A 24,707-nucleotide genomic window follows, 5' to 3' on the forward strand; every position below is an offset into this window, starting at 1 on the left:
CTGCAGATAAAAGGTTAACAAGTATAAAATAAAGATTAATCCCAAAGTACAGAAAAGTGACTTGAACTGCATTATGGGAAACCCAGAAGACTCAAGTTGAAATGATATCAGGTAACTCTAAATATGGAGGTCAAAGTGGGGCAGTCACAAAACTACCTATGAAGCAGAGACCTCTACACTCTTCCTCTGTGTAACCAAGGAACAGCTCTTCCCCAAAGCTGGTAGTAAGATTTGAGAAAGTAAATAAACGGAAGGTGGCTTGTAGAGTAAGCACAGTAAAAGGTGTGGCTGTCCTACTAAAAACAGCAATTCAATTTAAGTATATGTACTTCGGAGTTGGACCCATAAGCTTTCTTTTCCTACTCTGCTCCAGAAAGGTGACAGACAGCCTCGCTTGGCCAATATCCTTGAATAAGAGCACATACAAACCTTGAATCTTACGTATGAAAGAAAAAAGGAAACCTAATAGCAGTATCAATGACTTCTCAGTGTACCTGAGTGTACTAGTCTGATCACAGCATATTGAATAGAACAAGCATACACTCCCTTTCCAACACCCAGTCTTAAAAAGCAGTCAGCCAAGAATTTGGGAAAGTCTTTAATTGGAAAGGCAGCAAAACAATGAGATAGTCAGACAAAAGAGCTCTTAAGACTTTAGAAATGGGCCGGGCGGTGGTGGCGCACGCCTTTAATCCCAGCACTCGGGAGGCAGAGCCAGGCGGATCTCTGTGAGTTCGAGGCCAGCCTGGGCTACCAAGTGAGTTCCAGGAAAAGGCGCAAAGCTACACAGAGAAACCCTGTCTCGAAAAACCAAAAAAAAAAAAAAAAAAAGACTTTAGAAATGGAAAGCAGAAAAGAAAAAATAAAATATTTGAAAACATGGTTGAAGATGGAAATGTAGCTCACTGACAGTGACCCCGGTTTGACCCAATACAGAAAGGAGGTGGGGGAGGAGTGAGAAGAGAGAAAATACAGCTGAGGAAATATCGTAGGAGATGAAAAATAAAACAGCAACTATGAAAATTTTAGGAAATTGACTCAGGAAGCCCCACATTCAAATAACTATACCAGGGCTGGGGAGTTGAGTCAACAGTTAAGACCACTAACAGCTCTTCCAAATGACCTGGGTTCAATTCCCAGCACCCACACGGCAGCTCACAACTGTCTGTAACTCCAGTTCTAGAAATCTGATGCCCTCATCTGGACTCTGTGGGCACCAAGCATACACATGATATTACACACGTATGGAGGCAAAACACCCAAACACATAAAATAAAAGTAAATATTTAAAGTGTCACATTGTGTTGCCTAACATTTAAATTTTTTAATTAGCTATATCAGAAAGACAGCTGGAGAAATCTACATATAGAGTGTTTTTTCAAAAAAAAAAAAAAAAAAAAACAACTTGACTATGCACACATGAAAATCCAGAGTGCCTGGCACAGTGGATAGCCCCAATAAAGATGCAACCAAGAGGTCTGGGGCGAAGAACAGACAAATACTCAGCGGAATAACTGCATTTCTTAACATTAGGAAAGTAGAGAACAATGGGCTAGTGCCTTTATAATGCAAAATAGTGACAGTCTGAAATTCTTTACCCACCTATGCGTTGAGTATGAATAAAAGAGCTCCAGTAATTTATTCCCCCTACACACTTTCATAAGAAGTTACTTAGAAATGGCAAATCAGCCGGGCAGTGGTGGCGCACGCCTTTAATCCCAGCACTCGGGAGGCAGAGCCAGGTGGATCTCTGGGATTTCGAGGCCAGCCTGGGCTACCAAGTGAGTTCCAGGAAAGGCACAAAGCTACACAGAGAAACCCTGTCTCGAAAAACCAAAAAAAAAAAAAAAAAAAAAAAACAAGAGTTGTTTTGGGCTGGAGAGATGGCTCAGAGGTTAAGAGTACTGGCTGCTCTTCCAGAGGTCCTGAGTTCAATTCCCAGCAACCACATGGTGGATCACAACCATCTCTAATGAGATCTGGTGCCCTCTTCTGGCCTATAGGCATATGTGTAGGCAGAACACTGTATACATAATAAATAAAATTTTAAAAAAAAAAAAAAAAAAAAAAAAAAAAAAAAAAGAAATGGCAAATCAATAAAAAAGGCAAAAGATTAACAAATATAACAGTGAAATAATACAACTCAACAAACTTGGAGAGTTAACCAATTCAAGCTGAAAAATAAAACACATTCTTAAAAGTAAACAACGTAATCAGGTGTGGTAGCATATACCTATAATCCCAATAGAGGCAGGAGAATCAGGAATTCAAAGCCAGCCCCTGCTACAAAAAACCCTGTCTCAAAGAAGCAAAAATTGGTTAATGAATGTATTTGATCACATGAAGAGAAAATAGGCACAAATGAAAGAGAATTGGCTAGGGAGTGAGGGGGTAGGAGAGATTTATAATAGGTACTAAAAATTAAATTACTTCCTAAAAGAAGTTATAGAGGAAAAATAGTAACTAGCTGGCTATAGTGGCCCACACCTGTAATCTCAACACCTAGGAGGTAGAGGCAGGACAATCACGAGTTCAAAGCCAGCCTAAGTACATGGAACTGTCTTAAAAACAACCACCATCAAAAAGTAACAGTATATAATACATCTTAACTGAGAATAGCCAAAAGGTAAAAGGTAATCACAGCTGTAACAGATGACAGTAAAAATATGTCACAAAATATAAGGCAGTGGTTTTCAACCTTCTAATATTTGGAGACCCTTTAAAAATACAGTTGTTTTTGTTTCTATTTCTGACTGTAATTTTGCTACTGTTATGAATCATAAAGTAAATTTTTTTGGAGACAGAGGTGTGCCAAGGGGTCCCAACCCACGAGTTAAGAACCACTGATATAAGGGATGGTGAAAAGGTACTAATTCCTGTTCCCACCCAAATCAATGCTACCTCAAACTACAATACCAAAACATAACAAAACAAGTTACTAATAGGCAGGAGGTAATGATGGGAGGTCAGCATAGCTGAATGTGGAGTCTCTAGAGGGTGAATGGGTGCATGGGAAGGGATATGTGTGAAAGTGTATTGTTGTTTTTTAGATGGATTTTTTTTTTACACTAAGTGGACTATAACTGAAAATGAAAGCAATTTAAAAAAAAAAAAAATCTGTGTAAACTAGAAAATATCAAAATCCCAGGAGTTAAAATGGTATGAAAAAGGGTTATCCCATTTATACTACAGAGAAAGCTTACTAATAATCTGTAATATAATCATATTGATAAATCTCAGATTAACCTTTCCCAGTAGGCAGTAATTATGTATATAAATCAAGTAATATATTTACATATAGGAAATCAAATCTTCTGTTAAATCTAAATTTCAGCCACAGTTAAAGTACATGGTACATAAACTGGCTTGAAGGTGAAGTCCTTAGGTATACAAGTGTACCTAAGCATATATGCACAGAGTACTAATGTGACTATCTAAAAGTCATATAATTCCTCCTGTCTTCTTAAACAGGTTCAACTAATTTAAGACAGTTTATATACATCAGTGATTATGTCCTATGTTGTAAAATACATGAAATGTCCTATTGTACTGAACAGAAAGCTGCTTATCTTGGCATAAAATAACTATGAGACCTCTGTGCTTTGAAGTTAAAAAGCTTTTGAAAGTCTCTTTTCTTACAGTCAGACTGGCAATGATCTCTAGTTACCTGCTAGCAGCAACACTTCCTACTTCCTAGTTATATATTTAGCAAGGGCTTCAAAACCAGGTAACAAGCCTGAAGTGGTATATGAATACAGCAGATTGACACTAAGAAAAACAGAAGCTCATGGTGGAAAACCCCAAGAGATTTAGTGCAGTCTACCGGACATGAGCAAAGAGTCATTTACTGTGTTTTAGATTTAGTGAAGCACTGAAAACCTAAATGTCATATAGGTACATATAACTATATCTGATTCCAGAAACATCTACTGACCATCAACCTCTATATGTGATGTTAGAGGAGTGTCTTCCTCTCAGATTAATATGTTTCACTGAGTCTTAAAAACTATTGGATTAGTCACATTTGGTTCATCTACCTGCTTAGAATAAGAAAAACCCTCACTGGTTTAAAAGAATCCTGGTGAGATCAGGGATACTTAGCAACTTTCTGTCCTTTCAAAGCCAAAGAGCTTCTAAAGAAATAGACATTGAGAACATAGGTATAACAGCAAGAAAGTTGTCTTCCTTGCTCAGAAATAGCACTCTTCTGGTCCCAAAAACATTTATTCATTTGATAAAAATTTTTATTAAGCACCCATTATATGCAAAGCATTGTACCGGGTGCTATAAAACAAGAAGTGTGAAAAAGTTTTTATATTTGTAGAACCAGAGCTAGTCCTTGAGTTTGCTGATAGGAAAGAGAAAGAAAATGCTCCTATTTGGTTCATCTGGGGACCTAGAGCATGGATATGGTCTTCCATCCATTCACTTCTGTGATCCTCAAATCAGCCAATTTAAGTCAAAACAAATAAGGCACATTTAAAAAAAAAAAAAAATACCCCCTTTTAATTGACCAAGTAAAGCCATGACATTTCATTTGGTAACCTGCTCAGAATTATAAAAATCATTTCATTTGGCCTAGCCCATACTGTCCAGGACAAAACTTCCAGACAATTCTAATCCCATCCGGCTCTGTTCTTATAAACTGTATGTATATAAAAAAAAATCTTCGGCGTCCTCAATATGACGCACTCAGTGCGAAGCATATCAGGGCACAATGTGACATTTATGTCCTTGACAAGCCTCGATTATCCAGGTCCTTTACCTGCAACATAAAGACATCAGTTTAGTATGTACCCTAAGTTCTTCTTTGGCAAGATCTACTAGTTCCACAGAGCAGAAAAGATCACTCTAGACTCTGTTGCTTGTTTGACAATGTGAATAAATAAGCATGGATTAGAGTCTACCTACTGTCAACTTAGCCTTTAAGAAACAGTATAGACTAACTTTGGCAGTGACCAAAAGACCTCAATCATTCTTTTTTATTCCGTTACTTGAGATATATGTAGCCTAGGCTGGCCTCAAAATTCAATCCCCCTGCCTTTGCTTCCCTAGGCATAGATGCTATATGTGGTTCAACCTGTTCTCATATAAAAGATGTAACACATTCCTACATGACATCATGTGATTCTGTGTCAAAAATTCAGCAAAAAGAAAACATAGTTCAAAAACACAAACACAGGCTGGAGAGATGGCTCAGAGGTTAAGAGCACTGACTATTCTTCCAGAGGTCCTGAGTTCAATTCCCAGCAACCACATGGTGGCTCACAACCATCTGTAATGAGATCTGGCTCCCTCTTCTGGCCTGCAGTCATACATGCTGTATACATAATAAATAAAATAAATCTTTTAAAAAAAAAAACACAAACACATGCATTTCCCCAAAACCAAGTACAGTGGCCACATCTATAATACAACCATTCCAGAGGCTGAAGAAATGGGATCTGAGTTTAAAGCCAACCTGGAATAAATTGTACTTTTAAGACTAGTCTGGATGGCATCCTGAGACCCTATCCCCAAAACCATAAGGAAAGAAGAAAGAAAAAAGTACTGGTCTGGCAAATGTTTCAGTGGGTAAAGGCACTTGCCATCAATCCTGGTAACTTGATTTGGATCTCCAGGACCCATACAATAAAAGAACTGACCCCGACAAGCTGTCTTCACATGTAGCATACATATATAATGCCTCCTACATAAAAATGTAGTAAAAGAAATTTTTTTTTAAAGAAAAAGAAATGTTGGCATAACAACTGCCAATCCTCTATAAAAAATAATCAAAAATATGATTAGTAATATTTTGGCTTAACCAGATAGCTTAGCAGGTAAAATTGCATACAAGCCTGATGACCTGAAGTTAATCTCGGGAATCTATAAAAATGTAAAGAGAGCCGGGCGGTGGTGGCGCACGCCTTTAATCCCAGCACTCGGGAGGCAGAGCCAGGTGGATCTCTGTGAGTTCGAGGCCAGCCTGGGCTACCAAGCGAGTCCCAGGAAAGGCGCAAAGCTACACAGAGAAACCCTGTCTCGAAAAACAAAAAAAAAAAAAAAAAAAAAATGTAAAGAGAATCCACAAAGTTGTACACATACACACACACAATTTAAAAATAATTAACACTTCAAGTAAGTTACAAGCTACTTTGAAACCAGATGCCATTAAAAATGTCCCTATGTGGGAAAATTGTATACTAAAACAAGATCAGTTTTCTGAGCTATGTAGCACCTACTCACCTTGTATATCCTGACCAGCCAATGTTCTGTGGTATATGCTTCCTCCAGGACATCAAGCTCAAAGTCTTTATTACCAATCTCAGCATTTCGAACACGGTCAAAGCCTGGCGGACGCTCTAAAAGCAACAAGAGAAAAATCTTTACAACAAGAGAAAAATCTTTTCTATTCTGAAGTTAATTTCCTAAAGCGATGGAAGCTATACACCAACTACTGCATTGATGGCTATTCCTCCGCCTGCTTTGACTAGAGTCTGCAAGACAGAGCTTTAGATAGAAATGGCAAATCAAGTGCTACCCTAGTTGCGTCCTGCCCAATGTGATGCTTGGCAGAGTCCATGAAGCTTATAAGTCTACAAGGTGAATTTCAAGCCTCTCTACTTCCGAGGACTGTTATCCAGAGACCTAACACTAGTAACCTTTCCATGGATCATGAGTTCAAGTCTTGTATATACTGCAAAAGTTTTCCCAGATGCAGAAACAAAACTGAAATGGACAGGATCTAACCTGACCAAATGTATTCATCTAAAAAATGGAAAAGTACTTTTTTCTTTATCCCTTAGTCCTTCTCACACTATAATATTCTTTATTGAGACATTCACAATAAAAGGTCAATTTTTGTTTGTTTGTTTGTTTGTTTTTTTTTTCAAGACAGGGTTTCTCTGTGTATCCCTGGCTGTCCTGGAACTTGCTCTGTAGACCAGGCTGGCCTCAAACTCATACAGAGCCTCCTGTCTCTACCTCCCAAATGCTGGGATTAAAGGCATGTGCTACCACCGCCCAAACAGAAGATAGTGTTTTAAAGTACAGAATTCAGAGGCAGACTGAGTTTGAATTCTATCATGTGATATTAGCTAGTACAGTAACCTGTTAGTTATTTCAATTTCTTCATACATAAAATGGTGTTAATATTAGTTTCTATCTTCTGGGTTCCTGTGAGGACTAAATGAGTTAAAGAGACTAAGAGTAGAACCTGGAAAACACAGTATGTGTCAGCTATCACTATTGTTGTTCGTATTATGAATCACTCACTGGCTTCTGTGTAGACCTGCCCAAAGCGATAATAACACATTTTGTACATAAGGCAGTTGAGCAGCACTGGAGACCCCTCACGATCCACACGGAATTCCCCAGTTGGAGTATAGTAGTCATTCTCCTTGATATGTCTTCCTGTATCTGTGCTTCCTCCAATCCGGACCATCCAAAGAAACTTGTTGATATCTAGAGGAAAAAGGAAAGGACTGTGTATCAGAAAGGCTGTTGGATATAAATAACTCGATGAAAATGTCACTATTCCTAAGGAAATTTCCATTACACTTTTCTAATACAGAAAGCTGTCATTTAACTCTGTAAAAACAAGAAATAGTGTGAGAGCAAAGCATTTCCTAAAAATACAAAACTTTTATTAGAAATTGTTTGTTAAAGGCTGAAATTGTATGCTATTGGTCCAGGCTTAAGACTGAAAGTATTCCTAGAAATCAGGAAGGGCTAAGCTATTGCAAGCAGTAGCCAGTAACCACATATACTTAAGTAAGCACCCAAAGTATTATTGATACCAATTTAGAGGTGCTGTGTGGAAACTAGGCACATTGATGCCTCTCTGTAATCCCAGCACTGGGAGGTTGAGGGAGGAGTTTCAGGCATTTAAGGCCAGCCTGGGCTACACAGCATCAAGCTTTCATAATAAAAGAATCTGTACTATGATCAAATATTTTATTTTAAGACTTCATAAACATTCAATAAAAAGTGAAACTAGAAGCCAGGTGTAGTAGTACATGACTTTAACCCTAGCACTTGGGAGATGGATGGATCACTGTTAGTTTAAGGCTAGCCTGGTCTACATAGTGAATTCCAGGCCAGATATCTCCTCATAGTGAGATCCTGTCTGAAAAAAAAAAATTAAATGAATAAAAAGGGCCAGGCAGTGGTGGCACACACCTTTAATCCCAGCGCTTGGGAGGCAGAGGCAGGGGGAATCTCTGTGAGTTCAAGGCCAGCCTGGGCTAGTGAGTTCCAGGAAAGGCTCCAAAGCTTCACAGAAAAACCTTGTCTCGAAAAAAAAAAAAAAAAAAAAAAAAAAAGGATAAAAAGTTAAAATTAAGAACACTGAAAACACAGTAACATATGTCCAAGAAGAAATAAAACTTTCCTAAAAGCAACAGAAAATGTATTTCCAAAGACCTGTTAATTGCTTTAGAAAACATCATCCTGCCTGTGCCTATAATCTCAGCACCAAAGCTAAATTAAGAGTAGACTAAGAGTTCAAGGCCAACCTAGGCAGTATCACAAGCCTCCTGCCTCGGCATTCAGAATGCTAAGATTATAGCTATAGGCATACTCTACCATCCATTACCTTACTTATTGTTTAATAGAACCTAGAAAAGAATAATGACTAAAGGCTGAAGGTGAGTTGGGAATGAGCAACTGAAGCAAAATCAAACACAACTGAGATTGTCTTTTGGCACATAATACTGTGAGAAATGGGATGTTTAAAATTCAGAAAGTATTCACCGACAGACACAACTGAAATGTTGAAATGACAACATTAACAGTAACAATAATAATCACTCTCAAACTTTCAGAACTCCTACTAATAAAGGTTTTAGTTTTGGGGGGTTTTATTTATTTTTTATTTATTTTGTTTTTCAAGGCAGGGTTTCTCTGCTTAGTCCTTGTTATCCTGGAACTCACTCTGTAGACCAGGCTGGCCTCGAACTCAGAGATCCGCCTGCCTCTGCCTCCGAAGGCTGGGATTAAAGGCGTGCGCCACCACCGCCCAGCCTAACACAGTTTAATAACACAGTCTTGAGGAATTGTCTTTCATGACTGTCACATGCATGTTTTCACAGAGCTAGATATTGAATATTCTGCATTATTTTTAATGTCTTCAAAAAGTATTCTATTGCCTTAAAAAAAAAGACTAGTTCCCACAGTTAGATTACTGTCAAATCATCATTCTTTCAACAACTCAAAAATATGACATCATCTCCAAAGGAAGTTCAGGGATTTTTTTCCCCTGTTTTTCTGACTAAGTCTTTCTTTGCATACAGTTAGCTAGTAAGCAACAATATGACTTCACAAAATCTGATTTTTCACCACATTTTTATAGTCCTACATAATAAACAAGTTAAAGAAGCAGTTTCCCCATCGTCGTCGTCGTCATCATCATCATTATAAAAGATCAATATCGCCATTACAAACATACCCAAATGAAAAAGACAAATAAAATCAAGTGCAAACAAAAATGTAGAGCAACTGAGAATTGTACAGTGCCTGCCATACAAACTAAGGACCCAAGTTCAGATCTTAAACAATCTATTTAAAAAAAAAAAAAAAAAAGCCCAAGCCAGGAGGTGGTGGCGCACTCCTTTAATCCCAGCACTCAGGAGGCAGAGACAGGGGGATCTCTGTAAATTTGAGGCCAGCCTAGTCTACAGAGTGAGTTCCAAGCCAGCCAAGGCTGCACAGAGAGACCCTGCCTTGAAAACAAACAAAACAACAACAACAAAAGCCCAATGTGGGAACGTATGTCTGAACCCTAGAACAGGAATATACAAGAGCAGCAAGTTAAAACTATCCACAACAGAATGAACAGTACATATATCATATGGATTACTTCTGCAATTTCAACAATTGGCTGAATTACATGGTTGATGTAAACCTCTAAACTTTTATCTTTTTTTATTGGGTTAGCTTGTATTAGTCTGTATTATAGGAGCTTGGAGAGATGGCTCAGCAGTTAAGAGCACTGGCTGCTCTTCCAGAGGACCTAGGTATGATTCCCAGCACCCACATGGCAGCTCACAACCATTTGTAACTCTGTTTCCAGTGGAGCCAAGACCCTCTTCTGCCCTCCATGCATACCAGACATCCAAGTGGTACTCAGACATGCATGCAAGCAAGCAAAATGCCCATACACATAAAATAAAATATTGTCTGTATTATATAAAGGTAAGTTTGCTTAACAATAAATCTTCAGAAACTGAACAAGTAAAAAAGGAATACATGTAGAATTCTTAAGGTCAAGAACTAACAAAACTGTACAGGTATAGTTGTATAACAAACTTAATAATTCAATATGTTAAGTATATATCAATAAATATGCTTTAAGAAGAAATGCATTGTAAGTCCAGATAGTATGCACTCTTAGGCAATAGGAGTAGATACTGCAAGGGAGTGCAAGATATTCTAGAACACTAGTAACAATTTGGGTGGTAGTTATGTGGGTTGTGTTTTTCTGTGAAAACTCATTAAACTGCAGACTTAACAATATTTGCACCTTTCCAAATGTTACACTTCAAGACTTTAAAAATAAATTTAATTAGGAGCTGGATAAATGCTCAGCAATTAAGTGCACTGGCTGCTCTTTCAGGGGACCCTGGGTTCAATTCCCAGCACCTATGTGGGAACTCATAACCATTTGTATGTAACTCCAGGCCCAGGAGATCTGATGCCCTCTTCTGACCTCTGTGAGCATTGCATGCACATGGTGCACAGACATACATGGAGGAAGAACACTAATGCACATAAAATAAAGGAGAAATATATACATATTTAGGAAGGAATATATACATACACACACATATATATGTATGTGTATATATATATATATACACATACATATATATATATTTCTTAAATCATTTTAACTGCCAAATATTGTGGTGGACACCATAAATCCCAGCACTCAGAAGGCAGAGAAAGGAGGCTTGCTGTAAGATGGAGGTCTGACTAGACTACAAACCAGGTTACAAACCACCCTGGCTATACAGCAAGTCCATGTCTAAAATTTTTTAAAGAAGAAAATCTGAGGGCTGCAGTCAGTTAAGTGCTTGCCACAAAAACACAGGCACCTGAATTGAATGCCCGACACCCATATAAAAGGTGGACATGGTGGCACATACTTAAAATTCCAATACTAGGGATTTGAGACTGGTAGATCCCTGAGGACTCCCAGCCAGATAACCTAGCTTAACTGGCAAGTCCCAGGTCACAGCAAGAGACCAGTCAAACTTGGACTTGCACACACATGCACACAAATAACAAAATAAAATTAAACAAAAACAATCTCTCTAATCAAGAACTCTTGCTGTTAAGTGCTAGTTTTATTTTGGGGTTTTTTATTTTGTGTTTTGTTTTTGCCTTTTATTTTGTCAGTTTGACACAAGCTAGAGTCATCTGACTAGAAAGACCCTCAGTTGAGAAAATGCACCCACCAGATCGGCCCATGGGCAAATCTGTGGTGCATTTTCTTGATTGATGATTAGTGGGGGAGGGCCCAGCTCACTGTGTGTGGGACCACCCCTGGGCTGGTTGATTCAGGGTACTACAAAACGCAGGCTGAGCAAACCACAAGGAGCAAGCCTGTAAGCAACACTCTTCCATGGCTTCTGTACTGGCTCCTACCTCTGTGTTCCTGACTAGATAAGAGTTCCTTCCCTGATTTCCCTAGATGATGGACAAGCTGTAAGATGAAATAAATGTTCTCCGCCCTAAGTTGCTTTTGATCAAAGTATTTTATCACAGCCAACAGAAACCCTAACTAAGACACTAAGCAATATTTCTTTTCATGGTAAGTTACTAATGATAATTGCTCACTTCCTGTATTTCATAAAAAATTTCTAATATGCTACAAATAATGACACTTTTATTCCAACATCAAACATACTCTACTCAGTTGACAGTGGTTAGTTAATATTAGTGGAAAGACGTCAAGAAACTAATTGTGGTCCTTTGTTTTTTTGTTTGTTTTTTTCAATAGACAAGATCTTGTTGTACAGACCAAGGTGGACTCAAACTTGGCGATCTTCCTGTACACCAAGTGCCAAGATTACAGATGTGCACTGTCACACCCTACAGAACTATCCCTTTAATTACACATATACATAAATCATAAATAGACACACACATAAGCAGATATGCATACATTGAAATATATATTTATATAGTACTTAGTACTATAGATAAGATAGACAGATAATTACTACCAAATAGTGCTGAGATAATTGTTTGTTGTTCCTGCTGTTATCAATTTTACTTTGCTTTTATAAGATACATTTGAAATAGTCTTATTTAAAATAAGCATCTTCGAAAAGCAGCCATAGGACTGAGTTTGAAGAAGCAAATTGTGAAGAAGTAGCTACACATACAAAGAAAATTAACATATAAATATAAAGTAATCACTAGCTGTAGGAAAAGAAAATACTTGTGATAAAAATGTAACCCGAGAACTGACTAATTGAGCAGTGTGATTTCAAAACACCTACCTAGATTTAATCAAAAGCTGCACATTAACTATACTAAGAACATTGAAAAGAGGAGAGATGTGAGATAAAAGGTAAAATGCTTCATCAGCTGTAAGAAGTTGATAGAGGACCAATGGATGGCTCAACAGGTAAAGGTGCTTGCTTCCAAGCTTGATGACCTAAAAACTCAATGCCTGGGACCTACACCGTGTAAGTAGAGAATCAGCAAGCTGTCCCATACTATGGGACACATGCAACATGCCCCCCTCCCAAAATACACACAAATAAATAAATGTAATAAAACAACTTTTTAAAGAGATAGTACAACTAAAACTAATCGACCACAGACTAGCAGGAATTTTAAAATATAAAGATTTGAGAGTATAACTTAGTGGGGAAAAGCTTGCCTAACACATGATGCTCTAGGCATCAATCCCCAGCACTGAAAAAACAAACAAAGTAACAGAAGACAGGAACTACTGGTTAGCACTAATGTTAAAGATGCTTACTTAAGTTTAGGGCCACGAGACAACCACTTATTTTAAACTTCCAGAATTGTTTAACTTTTAAAAATATAAACAGGTAGCCGGGCGGTGGTGGCGCACGCCTTTAATCCCAGCACTCGGGAGGCAGAGCCAGGCGGATCTCTGTGAGTTCGAGGCCAGCCTGGGCTACCAAGTGGGTCCCAGGAAAGGCGCAAAGCTACACAGAGAAACCCTGTCTCGAAAAACCAAAAAAAAAAAAATATATAAACAGGTAATATTAACTTCAGTTTTGTGAAAGTTAATTTTACTTTGTGTACACACACACATAATTTTTTCTTTAAAAAGAGAAAATAAAGACAGATGGTGCAGGCCTGTAGCTATAGCACCAGGGAGGTAGAAGTAAGATCAGTAGTTCAAGGTCATCCTTATGGACACAGCAAGTTCAAGGCTAGCCTGAGTCACATGAGACTCTCAAAAACAAATATAAATAAATAAAACAGTGATTCACTACATTTTCTAAGACTCTAAGAATGTCCCACAGCTAGATATAATATCAAGTACATTACCATCAGAGGAATACCCTGTTAGGCCTCCAAAAATGACAAGCACATAGCTGACATCCAGCTCCCTCATGATTTCATAGGCTTTTTCTTCTGTGGATGCCATTGCCTAGAAAAATAAGTGTACAATTCTCAAAGAAAAATCTCAAGTCAACCTCCTCTCCTAGTAACGAGTTTCCCAGTAGACCTCATATATCAGACACTCAATGGACCCTTTTACCTTACCTGCCCTACTCGAGAAATATGAGTATTATTCCATGTGTTATTATCCACTAAAATTGTCCGATTTGCCATTGCAGTAATTTGGTAGCCATAATCCCACCATGACATGACCTTTGCATCCTAAAACAAAAATGAAAATAGGAAAATGTTCATCTCACTACTCTTAAAAACCAAATGCTAAGAAGAGTGGAAGGACAACTTTGATAAGACTTGTCTAATTAATAAACTTCTTTACAAAGTAATGTACTCCTAACAAGAAAATAAAATTGGGGCACCTTTCTTCAGTAGTCTTAATTGACCTTTTCTTCCTATTTGAGCTTAAGGTAGAATCAGTATTTTGATTTTTCAGGAAACATGTACTATACAGTTTAGGAAAATGTTGTCCCACAAGAAAATAGTTATAACTAAATAAACAAAATCTCAGTTACACTTTCGCCTTCAGTACATAATGCAGAGCCTTGTACTGGTACAAGAGCAGAGCTGCTCTCAGTCTTTATGGTAGTCAACTTAGCTTTTGCGGGCTGAGGCACATGCTCCAGAGGACAGAGACCTTGGTGATAATAGCCATGCCTGAAAGCTGCTTATGGCAAACTTCACTTAACACAACAGAGTTTTGTTATGTTTGTAGTAGTTTAAGAACAGGTATTTTAGGTAGCTGTTTTTGGTGTCATTAAGAATGTCAGGGGTTGGGGATTTAGCTCAGTGGTAGAGCACTTGACTAGCTCTCAGTCCTCAGCTCCAACAAAAAAAAAAAAAAAAAAGAATGTCATAATCTATTCTTTTTTCGTTTTTTTTTTCCCCCTTACCACTCATTGTTACCCAGATCTTTAAAAAATACATCCCATATCCAGGAAGTACTAATTACAAAGATTGCTGACCATACCAAGTTTTACATTGAAATTTCACCTCATTGCTCTGACCAAAGACTGCCTGTTCTGGTTTAACTCATCTGTGAAGCATTTTCCCTGAGCTCTTTTCTGAAAGATTCCATGTAGAGTGGCCTTGACTTTCCATATCCTATTGATGAACAGACTGCTTAGAGAAAATGGAAATTTTACTGTGAACAGAATGGAATGGGACAAGAAAGATGGATGATCATTTTCAGTATTGTATCTGAAGTGGGAAATAGCACAGCTAGAAGCCTCTAACACTGCCTAGTATTTTACATGATCTGTTCATAAAATTCTCTTTTTCTGTTTGTAAGAATGTTCATCTAAAAGAAAATGTTGTAAATATTTATAACAACACCTTTTTAAACCAGGCCAAAAAGAAAAAAAAAATGGTTTTGGAGAACAAGTTAATATATAAAGTGGTTTTATAGAAAACAGCAACTGTCTTGTATATTTTGATTTCATTTGTAATACAGTTTGTAGTATTGGAAGAAAAGGATTCTGTGATTGTCTAAGTGAATTATGTTATAAATGCAAAGAGGAGAAAATATTAAAAACCATATTTACTAAAAAAAAAAAAAAATGGAGCACCTGCTCCTCCATTCATATATAGTCAGGAAATAGTTTACATTATATACAATCCAACATTCCCAAATACCCTAATTCCAGATCATTGAAACAAGCATAATGGATCAAGAGGTATGGGGGACTATGAAGTACAGCTAAGACAGCTTGATGTCATTAGGTAATTTAAATTTTTTTCATTAGAGATAGGGTCTCACCATGTACATCAGGCTGGCCCCAAACTCAGAGGTTTACCTGCCTCTGCATTCTCAATGCTATATTAAAGGAATGTGCCAACACTCCTGGTTTGTCATTAGGTAATTTTTAATGACCCTTAATAACATTATAAAATCATTATAAAATTTATGAATTTTACAACGGTAGAAGGGAAAACACAAACCACAAAACGTGATGGCAAGGATTAAAAGATTCTTAGTTTGAGAGCTGAGTACACAGTTCAGTGATAGAATATGTACCTAGCATATGTTAAGGTTCTGGGTTCAATCCCCAACACTACTTTTAAAAAAATTCTTAGTTTGGGTTTTTAGCAAATCTGACTCAGAAATACTATTTTCAATAGCTACTTCAAAAGAAATCACTTCAGATCCTCAAAAGACATAACTTACAATGTTTAATGTCATTATTATTAGGTGGTAACTGTTTACCTTGATTCTGATTCTAGTTTCCACTTTTTTTATAGCAAACATATTTAACATTTTCTTCTTTTGAAACTGGGTTTATCTATCTTATATTAAAACCACTACCATATCAACACAAATGTCCAAACAGAATCTAAAATTTAAGATACTCTAGAACAATGGTTTTCAACCTTCCTAATGCTTCAGCCCTTTAATATAGTTTACTCATGTTGTGGTGACTCCCAACCATAAAATTATTTTTGTTGATACTTCATAACTGTAATTTTGCTACTGTTATGAATTATAATATAAATATTTCTGGAGACAGGGGTTTGCCAAAGGGGCTGCAACCCACGGGTTGAGGAACACTACTTCAGATGAACACCCTCAATAGAGGTTGGTCTTTAAAGCTTACTAAAAACTGAGAGTCTAAATTTCAAATTTTTCTAAGCTTCCTATCCATCTAAAAGATGTCATATTCACTACAACATCAAGTTTCTTCAACACTATCTAACTATCCAACTCCTCTCAAATTTTTACCTCTGGTGTATTGTGACGAAGCCAATAATATGCTTCTCGGAAGTCATCAAAAATGATCCTACTGCCATCCCCACCACGGGCCGACAGTACAATAGAAGGGGAAGAGTAGGCTTCACTGGTTACCCAAGTTGAATGAAAAGTGTAGGTGATGAGAAAAAAAGCCATGACCAGTATCATTCCACTTGCCACCTACAGAAGAAAGAATTGTACAGTAAACCAAACACAGACAGCTTCTTACATGAGATCAAAATATGTTGGGCTGCACAAGTTAATTCTGACCACCCAAGACATTGCTGTAATACCCGTCTCAAACACACACACACAGGCACACGCACGCATAAACACACACACACACACACACATACACACACACACACACACACACACACACACACACACACACACAGACATTTCCCAAGTCAACGTGTTACTTAAATCTCACCTCATTCTTAATAGGGTAAGTAGAATCCTGTTGCTTCTTGCTCTTCTTGTCTGGGCGACTTATATCCAGATTCTTCATGTATGTGGACAGCACCTGGGAGACACCAATGCCAGAAAGAATGCACATAACAGGTGCCAACACCAGCATTAGACGCACCTAAAAAGAACAAGAATCATGATCAGTATAATCAGTCTTTCATAAATGACAAGACTTCAATCTATCAGAAGACTGACTATGACACCAACTTAGCAATTTTCGACAACTACTCTACTCCAGCAAAAGTGAAACAGAAAATATGTGGTACAGCTATAGCCTAACAGAAGTGAGAATTTCTTAAACTTTGTCACACGTGAGCCAGTTGCAGTGGAAATCTGTAATTCCAGCAATCAAGATGCTGAGAAAAGAAGATCAAAAAGTTCAAGGCCAGGACTAGAGAGACGGCTCTATGGCTTCTGAGCAGATACTGCTCTTCTAGAGGACCTAAGTTAACCCATGTTGGGCAGTTCACAACTGCCTAGAACTCAGATCTGTCATCTTCTTCTGGACTCTGTGGGAACCTGTACCTGCACATATGCATGTACACACATACAGGAAGGGCTTGAGAGACAGCTCAGCAGTTTAAGAGTGTAAGAGTATGTGTTGCTTTTCCAGAGGACTGGAGTTCTGTTCCCAATACCCCTGTCAGGCAACTCAAGGAGATCTGATGCCCTCTTCTGGACTCTAGAAGCACCTCCTAGCATGAAGCATACAAGACACATACACATAAGTAAACATAATAAATGATAATCTTTGGAGCTGAAAAGATGACTCAGTGGTTTAAGCTCTTGCAGAGAAATTGAGTTGAGTTCCTAGCACACACATGGGGTGGTTCACTAACATGCACATACCAACCCACAGACACACACACACACACACACACACACACACACATAATTAAAACTTAGGGGGAAAAGAAGACCTTGTCTCAAAAACCATAAATATAAATAAAAAACTCTGCTAAATGTGTCTAGGTTCTGAAAGATAATATAAAATTTTTACTTTTTTATATACTTATTTTTGCTCATTTTCTTTTCTGAGATAGAGCCATTTTGCCCAGACCATTCCTGAACTAATGGTTCTACTTCCCAAGTGCTGGGACTACAGGTGTATGCTACCATCCCCAATAAAAATACATTTTTAATTGCTTTTTCTGATTTGACAAAGTAAAAAAAAAAGGGCTAGAGAGATGGTCCAGAAGTTAGGAGCACTAGCTGCTCTTTCAGAGGACCCAGTTCAATTCCTAACACCAACACAGCAGTTTATAGTCCAGCCCCAGAGGATCCAACTCCCTCTTCTGGAATCTGAGGATGTCAAGTATCCACGTGGTGTACAGACACACTCAAACACCCATACACATAAAAAATAAATACAATAAAAAATGTTTCGGGGTTGGGGATTTAGCTCAATGGTAGAGCGCTTGCCTAGCAAGCACAAGGCCCTGGGTTCAGTCCTCAGCTCCGGAAAAAAAAAAAAAAAGTTTCAAAATAGTGTAAGAAATATGTTAGTACCTTAGATAAAATCCTTCCCTGTCTTAACAGCAAAGCAGTAGACAGTACTCTCAAGGCTTTAAGATAAAAAATCTACACCAGGAGCTAGGGAGTGGCTTATGGTTAAGCTTCTGGCTCTTCTAGGGAACGTAGATTTGGTTTCTAGCACCTACGTCAGGTGGCTCACAATTGCCTGTAACTCCAGTTCCATGTAAATATTTTTCTTTAATCTGCTCCAAATTCAATGAAGTACAAAAGTGCCTTATACAAGGTTATGAACTCAAGAAAATTAGACCCCACAAACTGAGTGTGAAAGTTTGTGTATTCCAAAATAGGATTAACAACAGCAAGCAGCATAATCACCAGTCTTTTTTTTAAAACTCAGCCAGGCAAAAAAGAACAAACAAGAAAGCACCTCAGAGTCACGGATAGTTTGGCTAGAACTGAGGGAATTCCTCACCATTACAGCTGAAAAGTACATGCTGGTCACACCATACATGATGATAAAAATCCGAGCATCAGACAGGTTACTAAAGCAGTAATAGAGGCCAACTACAAAAGAGGAAAGAAAAGTAAGCAGCTGAGCACTGTAGACAGAAACCTACAAGGAAAAATATCTTCATTATATGACTGGATGACTTCACACATTTACCTCAGTAATTCTAGGAATCTATTCTAAATAATGATGCAAAGATGTTTACTACAGTATTCTTAAATACCAAACAACCACAAATAATCTATATGTCTAACAGAAGAGATGGCTAATTATGCTATATTTTAAGTATAAAATACATTAAGATTAAGATAAGTTATAGGTCCTTGTCCTCTTCCACATCTTTACACACTTCTATAGATGAAAAAGTATTTCCATAAATTCTAAATCAGCAGGAATTATTTTTCCCCAGGCCTAAGTCATGCTAGGCAAGGGTCCCACCCCTGACATAGCCCTAGACTCATGCCCAATCATGATCTCATTCACACTCAACAAATAAGCAAATGAATGCACCTATTAAGATGGGTTGTTTGGGCTGGGTGAGGTGTCATGTCCCAGGACTTGCAAGGAAGGTAGAGGCAGGCAGATAGCTATAAGTTTGAGGCCAGCCTGCCCTATATAGCAAGTTCCAGGTCAGCCACAAATACACAATTAATTAATACTAAAAATGGGTTTTTCGTTACAACTTTTTGAGAATGTTTCACTATGTAGCCCAGAATGAACTCAAACTCACAATCCTCCTGCCTCAGGCTTCCAAGTACAGACATTCATCACTGCATCTGATTTAAAATGTCAATGGTGGTAGGACGGGTAGTAAGAACTAGTGCAAATGTACCTTTTTGTGTGTTTTTTAACTTATCTCTATTGTTTTCACAATATAAAAATCTTAACTATTAAAAACTCAACATAGAACTTCAATATAGCCAAGAAGAGAACTGGGTAAAAGGAGAAGGAACATGCTATGAGTACTAAGTATAAGTATCCACATGGGGCAGCTCATAACTGCCCATAACTCCACCTCCAGGGTATTGGACACCCTCTTCTGGTCTCTGCAGACACCTGCACTCATACATACATACATACATACATAAAGACACTTTTGAAAACATAATAAAAAAATTAAGTAAATATTTAAAAAGTAAGGGATGAGGGTAGTCAATATATTTGGAATTAAAGGATGATTCATATGAACGTCACTTCAAAATGCAAGGCAGACCTGGAAACATGAAGACAAGAAGCTGCAGATCAAAATAGTAGGAGGACCAGGTTGTGGGCTGGTGCTCAGACACAGATGCAATGATGGGGATGTTGTTCTTAGCGTAAGAAGGATCCAGCAGTGAGTAGAAACGCCCAGTCCAGGGAGAAATTTTTCCTGGAAGAGAAGGTAATAAATATTTCACATATAGTCCTAAAACATGAAGCTAAAAATGCTAAGTAATCACAACATCCCACTTCATTTTTATTATTAGCGTGCCTGTGTAGTATATCTGTAGTATGTAGAGCAGTGTTGAAGTAAGGCAACTTGTGGGAGCTGGTTCTTGCCTTGCCCCTTGTCTAAGGCAGGACCTCTTCTATTGTTTCTGTCACATCATGTTCCAGACTAACTTACCTCCAAGCTTCTGAGAGATTGTACTGTCTTAGTTACCCATTTCATGAGTGCAGGATTGTGCAAAAAGCACTTTTACCCACAACATTCCATTTGAGTAAAATTCTGAGATAAAAAAAGGACTATTTTTGCTTTATTTACCATCAGGTAAATGCTCTTGTTTTTTTAAACTTGAGAGTATTCTCAAAAATAGTCAAAAAAAAGGGCTATTTTTGCTTTATTTACCATCAGGTTTTGCTCCTGTTCTTTTAAACTTGAGAGTATTCTCAAAAATAGTCAAAAAAAAGGGCTATTTTTGCTTTATTTACCATCAGGATTTGCTCCTGTTCTTTTAAACTTGAGAGTATTCTTTTCAACATAATAATTTGGTTATATCTAAATTCACAGGGGAAGGGAGTTCAGAGAAGCCTACTGGAAAGGAGGATCTTAGGCTTAATCTGGTCAAATCAAGAAATCAAGTTGGGCGGTGGTGGCGCACGCCTTTAATCCCAGCACTCGGGAGGCAGAGCCAGGCAGATCTCTGTGAGTTCGAGGCCAGCATGGTCTACAGAGTGAGATCCAGGAAAGGCACCAAAGCTACACAGAGAAATCCTGTCTCGAAAAACCAAAAAAAAAAAAAAAAAAAAAAAAAAGGAGAAGAAATTAAGGCCAACTCCGGAATCTAAGTGAACTAGGTCCTCATCCTGCTATGAGTTAGAAAAATCAAATTAGCTTCTGAGAAGTGTAAATTAAAAAAAAAAAAATGGAGACTGTCAACTAAACTAAAGAGCCATGATTTAGTTTCCATAGGATGAGTGCCATGACTTAAAGTATGACAAAGAGTATAAGAATTTCTACACGCCTACCAATAGAAAAAAAGAAAGTTGAAAAAAGACCGGCAAGGTAGTTCTACAAAGATACTCTGCCATGCTAAATCCAAACAGGCTAACAAACAGAATGTTTTAAAAAGTAGGACTTTGAGGCTGGAGAGATAGCAGTTAAGAGCACTTGCTGCTCTTGCAGAGGATGGGGGCTCAGTTCCCAGCACTCACAATTGTCTACAACTCCAGGTCTAGGGGATCTGATGCCTTCTTCTGGTTTCCTCAGGGACCAGGCACACACATGGTGCACAGACATACATACAAACAAGACACCCATACACATAAAATTAATCTTTTCTAAATGCTTGACTTTAGTGCTTGAAATAAAGAAATAGAAGAGAGGAACTTCTGTGGTGAGCAAACAGCCCGTCTTTTTGGTATTTATTCTACGTCTGTATCCATGTGTACCTAACTATAAAAGATGTGCTCCTCTACCTGTCAGCATGAGGAGTGCTCCCACGGTGAGGAGGACAAAGCCAACCAGGGAGATAACACTTCGGAAAAGAACTTCAAATTGCTGTGGATTCAACTTGCTGCGCAGATAATCTACGAAGGCATGGATCTGACAGAGACCAAACACTCCAAAGGCTGCCATGTGTTCTGATGAAAGGACAGGCTGGGGGAAGTGGGTGACATATATGGCAGTATTAGGAGCAAAAACAAACAGAATGAGTTCATCCAAGACTGGCACTCCCCTGATCTACTTCAGCCCAAGGAGTCCAACGAGTTTTGAAGTTCCAAAATGAACGAGGATCAATATAGAGAAGGGCTTAATTGACCGCATATATTTTCCAAAGAATGTCTGGAGTCTAACAAAGCATACGATACACTAAGACAATCCCATCTGTACCATTTGCTCTGGTTACTTCCTTAGTGTGGCTGCAATTTTCTCCCAACTCCCTTTCACTAAAACTCATCATTTAAAATTCAATGTAACAGTCCTCTCCAAACCCGACAAATCAATAGCTCCTATGTCTCGAGCACTGGTAGGCTCCTTTAGTATATAATTACTCTTTTCCATAGTTCGCTAACTCTAGTGGGCATCATAACCAATGGGAATGTTAAAGTAGGTTGCTGAGCCCCACCCTAGAGTCAGTGACTTAACAGGTCTCTTTTACTGTTTCATTTGGCTTGTTTTAGTTTGGTCTGGGTTCTTTTTTGTTTGTTTGTTCAGATCTGTTTGTTGAGACAGGGTTTCATGTATACCAGGCTAGGCCTGAACTTGACTAAAGTCCAGGATGACCTTGAATTCTTAATCCTTCTTTCTCTACAGAATCTGCATTTCTAACAAGTGTCCAGACGCTATTAATGTTAATGTTCTGGAAACAACTCTCTAGAAGTACTGAACTGTAGACTATCAACAGTGTGTGTATTTCTTTCTCCAGCTTCCTCAAGGACTAACATATCACTTACATTCTCTTACATCTTCCACTGAATAGCAAATTGCATTTATTAAGTGACTAGAAATACTTACTTATCTCTAAATAAAGATGAGAACTTTACGAAAGAAACTAAACACACAATTTCCTGTTATTTGAACCTAATAATCTGGGTAAAAGGTTTGCGCTTTGCTTCCTCAAGGGCTCACCTAGGCCCCATTAGGATGATCAGAGTTCACTGCCATTAAATGGGGTCATTTCCACTAAAAGGGCTGGAATTTTAAACTTTTTTGAAATTCTAACTTTGATCATTCAAATCAACCCTGCTTAACTAAACTGTCCCTCCTCCTCCTCACACAAACCCAAACCAAAGAGCCATTAAATTCAAACAGCACGCAGCAAATACTGATGTGTTCTTAGAAGCAGATTCATAACCAATAATTCTGTTGTTTCAGTTAATAAACAGCCCCAAACAAAAATTATAATTCATATTCTTCTTAGGAGAACCCAATCTAAGTTAATCTAGTTGAAGCTACTTAGAAACATTTGGCTGCAGAAAACTCTACAAAGTCACATGCTTACCTGGAAGCCCACAAAGGAGATCTGCATAGAAAGAATGGTACCCAGGCAGTAAACGGTACAGTAGGCTACGTAGATCCGGTGAGAAAAACGGCCTGTTAACATCAGCACCAGGACATGAAGAGGAATCAAGTTGATCAGGAACACATAACCTCCCCATGAAGAGACCTGTGAGAAGACAGAAAAAACAGTCCCTTTGAGCAAGACTCACAGGATGCTGACACTGTGACACAATACCACGCTACAGTGTTAATCTAGATGCCAATTACTGTGTCACACACAGAATCTAAGTAGAAGCAGAAAAGTAAAGAAAGCCAAGGGACAGATGTAAAATTACATAGAAGAAAAGAATACATCTTAGAAAAGGAAATTTTTAAAGGGAATACAACAAAAATATGGAACAACCAACATGTACCTATAGAAAATACAGTAATACAGAATATGAAAAACTTTTTTATTAGCAGACTGAAAAAAAGAGAGCTAGGGATATAAGTCGGATGGTAGAGTGCTTGCCTAGCACACATGAAGCCTTCAGTTCAGTCTCAAGCATCGTATAATCCAGGCATTGTGGTACACATCTGTAATCCCAGCTCTCAGGCAGTAGAGGCCGGAGAATCAGAAGGTCATTCTCGTCTACACAGAGTTTGAGGCCTACCTGGGATACATGAGATCCCATCGCAAAAAGAACTTGAGGGTGGGGGAGCAAGAAAATTTTAAAATTAAAAGTATGTAGAGAAGTAGCTCAGCAGTAAATCAGCCTAGTATGGGCTCAATCCCCTGGACCAAAAAAAAAAAAAAAGAAAGAGACAAAGAGACACAGAGAATACATGTACATAGTTACCATGTAGAAATAAGCAAGGGCACACTTGGCAGCCCAGTAGATGGAACCAGTCTTCACTGCCTTGATCCACATGTAATAAGTAAGCAGCATACAAAAGATAGCAATTCCTGCAGAAAATAAGACATTCAGAAGCCACACCAACACAGGTTAAGAACACTTTTCCAAGAGCTGGGCCTTTAATCCCAGCACTCAGGAGGCAGAGGCAGGTGGATATCTGAGTCTGAAGCTAACCTGGTCCAGAGTGAAATCCAGGACAGCCAGAGCTATACAAAGAAATCCTGTCTCAAAAAACAAACCAAAAACAAAAAAACTACATTTTTAGGGACTGGAAGATGGCTCGGTGGTTAAGAACAAATACTGCTATTGTTAGAAGAACAAAATTTGGTTCCTAGTACCCACATTTGGTGGCTCACAACTACCTGTAACACTAGATCTAACCCCTCAGGCACCTGCACTTACACACATACAATCAGAACAGTCTGGAACACACTATCTAGAATCATATTTCTAAACTACTATTCAGTACAAGTATAATTTTAGGCAAATTATTTTACGTCCCTTTGCCTTTGCTTCCTATAAGAAGAAATCTGAGTATAATTTTCTTCCCCTAGT

The 24,707-nt window shown here is 38.2% G+C and overlaps 1 protein-coding gene across 3 annotated transcripts in view; it reads right to left on the reverse strand.

The window, feature by feature from the left end:
* Positions 1-582: 582 nt before the first annotated feature.
* The window catches only part of Stt3a (STT3 oligosaccharyltransferase complex catalytic subunit A), a 37,615-nt gene continuing 13,490 nt past the window's right edge, over positions 583-24,707 (reverse strand). For all 3 annotated transcript variants that reach the window (XM_052756429.1, XM_052756446.1, XM_052756436.1), the window contains exons 7-18: positions 24,096-24,202; positions 23,258-23,422; positions 21,732-21,912; positions 20,047-20,202; positions 18,798-18,889; positions 16,812-16,967; positions 16,370-16,558; positions 13,741-13,857; positions 13,522-13,624; positions 7,258-7,446; positions 6,229-6,344; positions 583-4,765 (exon numbers count right to left, since the gene is read on the reverse strand). In XM_052756429.1, coding sequence (XP_052612389.1) covers positions 4,727-4,765; positions 6,229-6,344; positions 7,258-7,446; positions 13,522-13,624; positions 13,741-13,857; positions 16,370-16,558; positions 16,812-16,967; positions 18,798-18,889; positions 20,047-20,202; positions 21,732-21,912; positions 23,258-23,422; positions 24,096-24,202 — 1,610 coding nt within the window. In that variant the 3' untranslated portion in view covers positions 583-4,726. The remainder of the gene's footprint in view (positions 4,766-6,228; positions 6,345-7,257; positions 7,447-13,521; positions 13,625-13,740; positions 13,858-16,369; positions 16,559-16,811; positions 16,968-18,797; positions 18,890-20,046; positions 20,203-21,731; positions 21,913-23,257; positions 23,423-24,095; positions 24,203-24,707) is intronic.

The sequence above is a fragment of the Peromyscus californicus genome, unplaced genomic scaffold, assembly GCF_007827085.1.
Source record: "Peromyscus californicus insignis strain IS unplaced genomic scaffold, ASM782708v3 Scaffold_11__1_contigs__length_118956290, whole genome shotgun sequence".
NCBI lineage: Eukaryota > Metazoa > Chordata > Mammalia > Rodentia > Cricetidae > Peromyscus > Peromyscus californicus.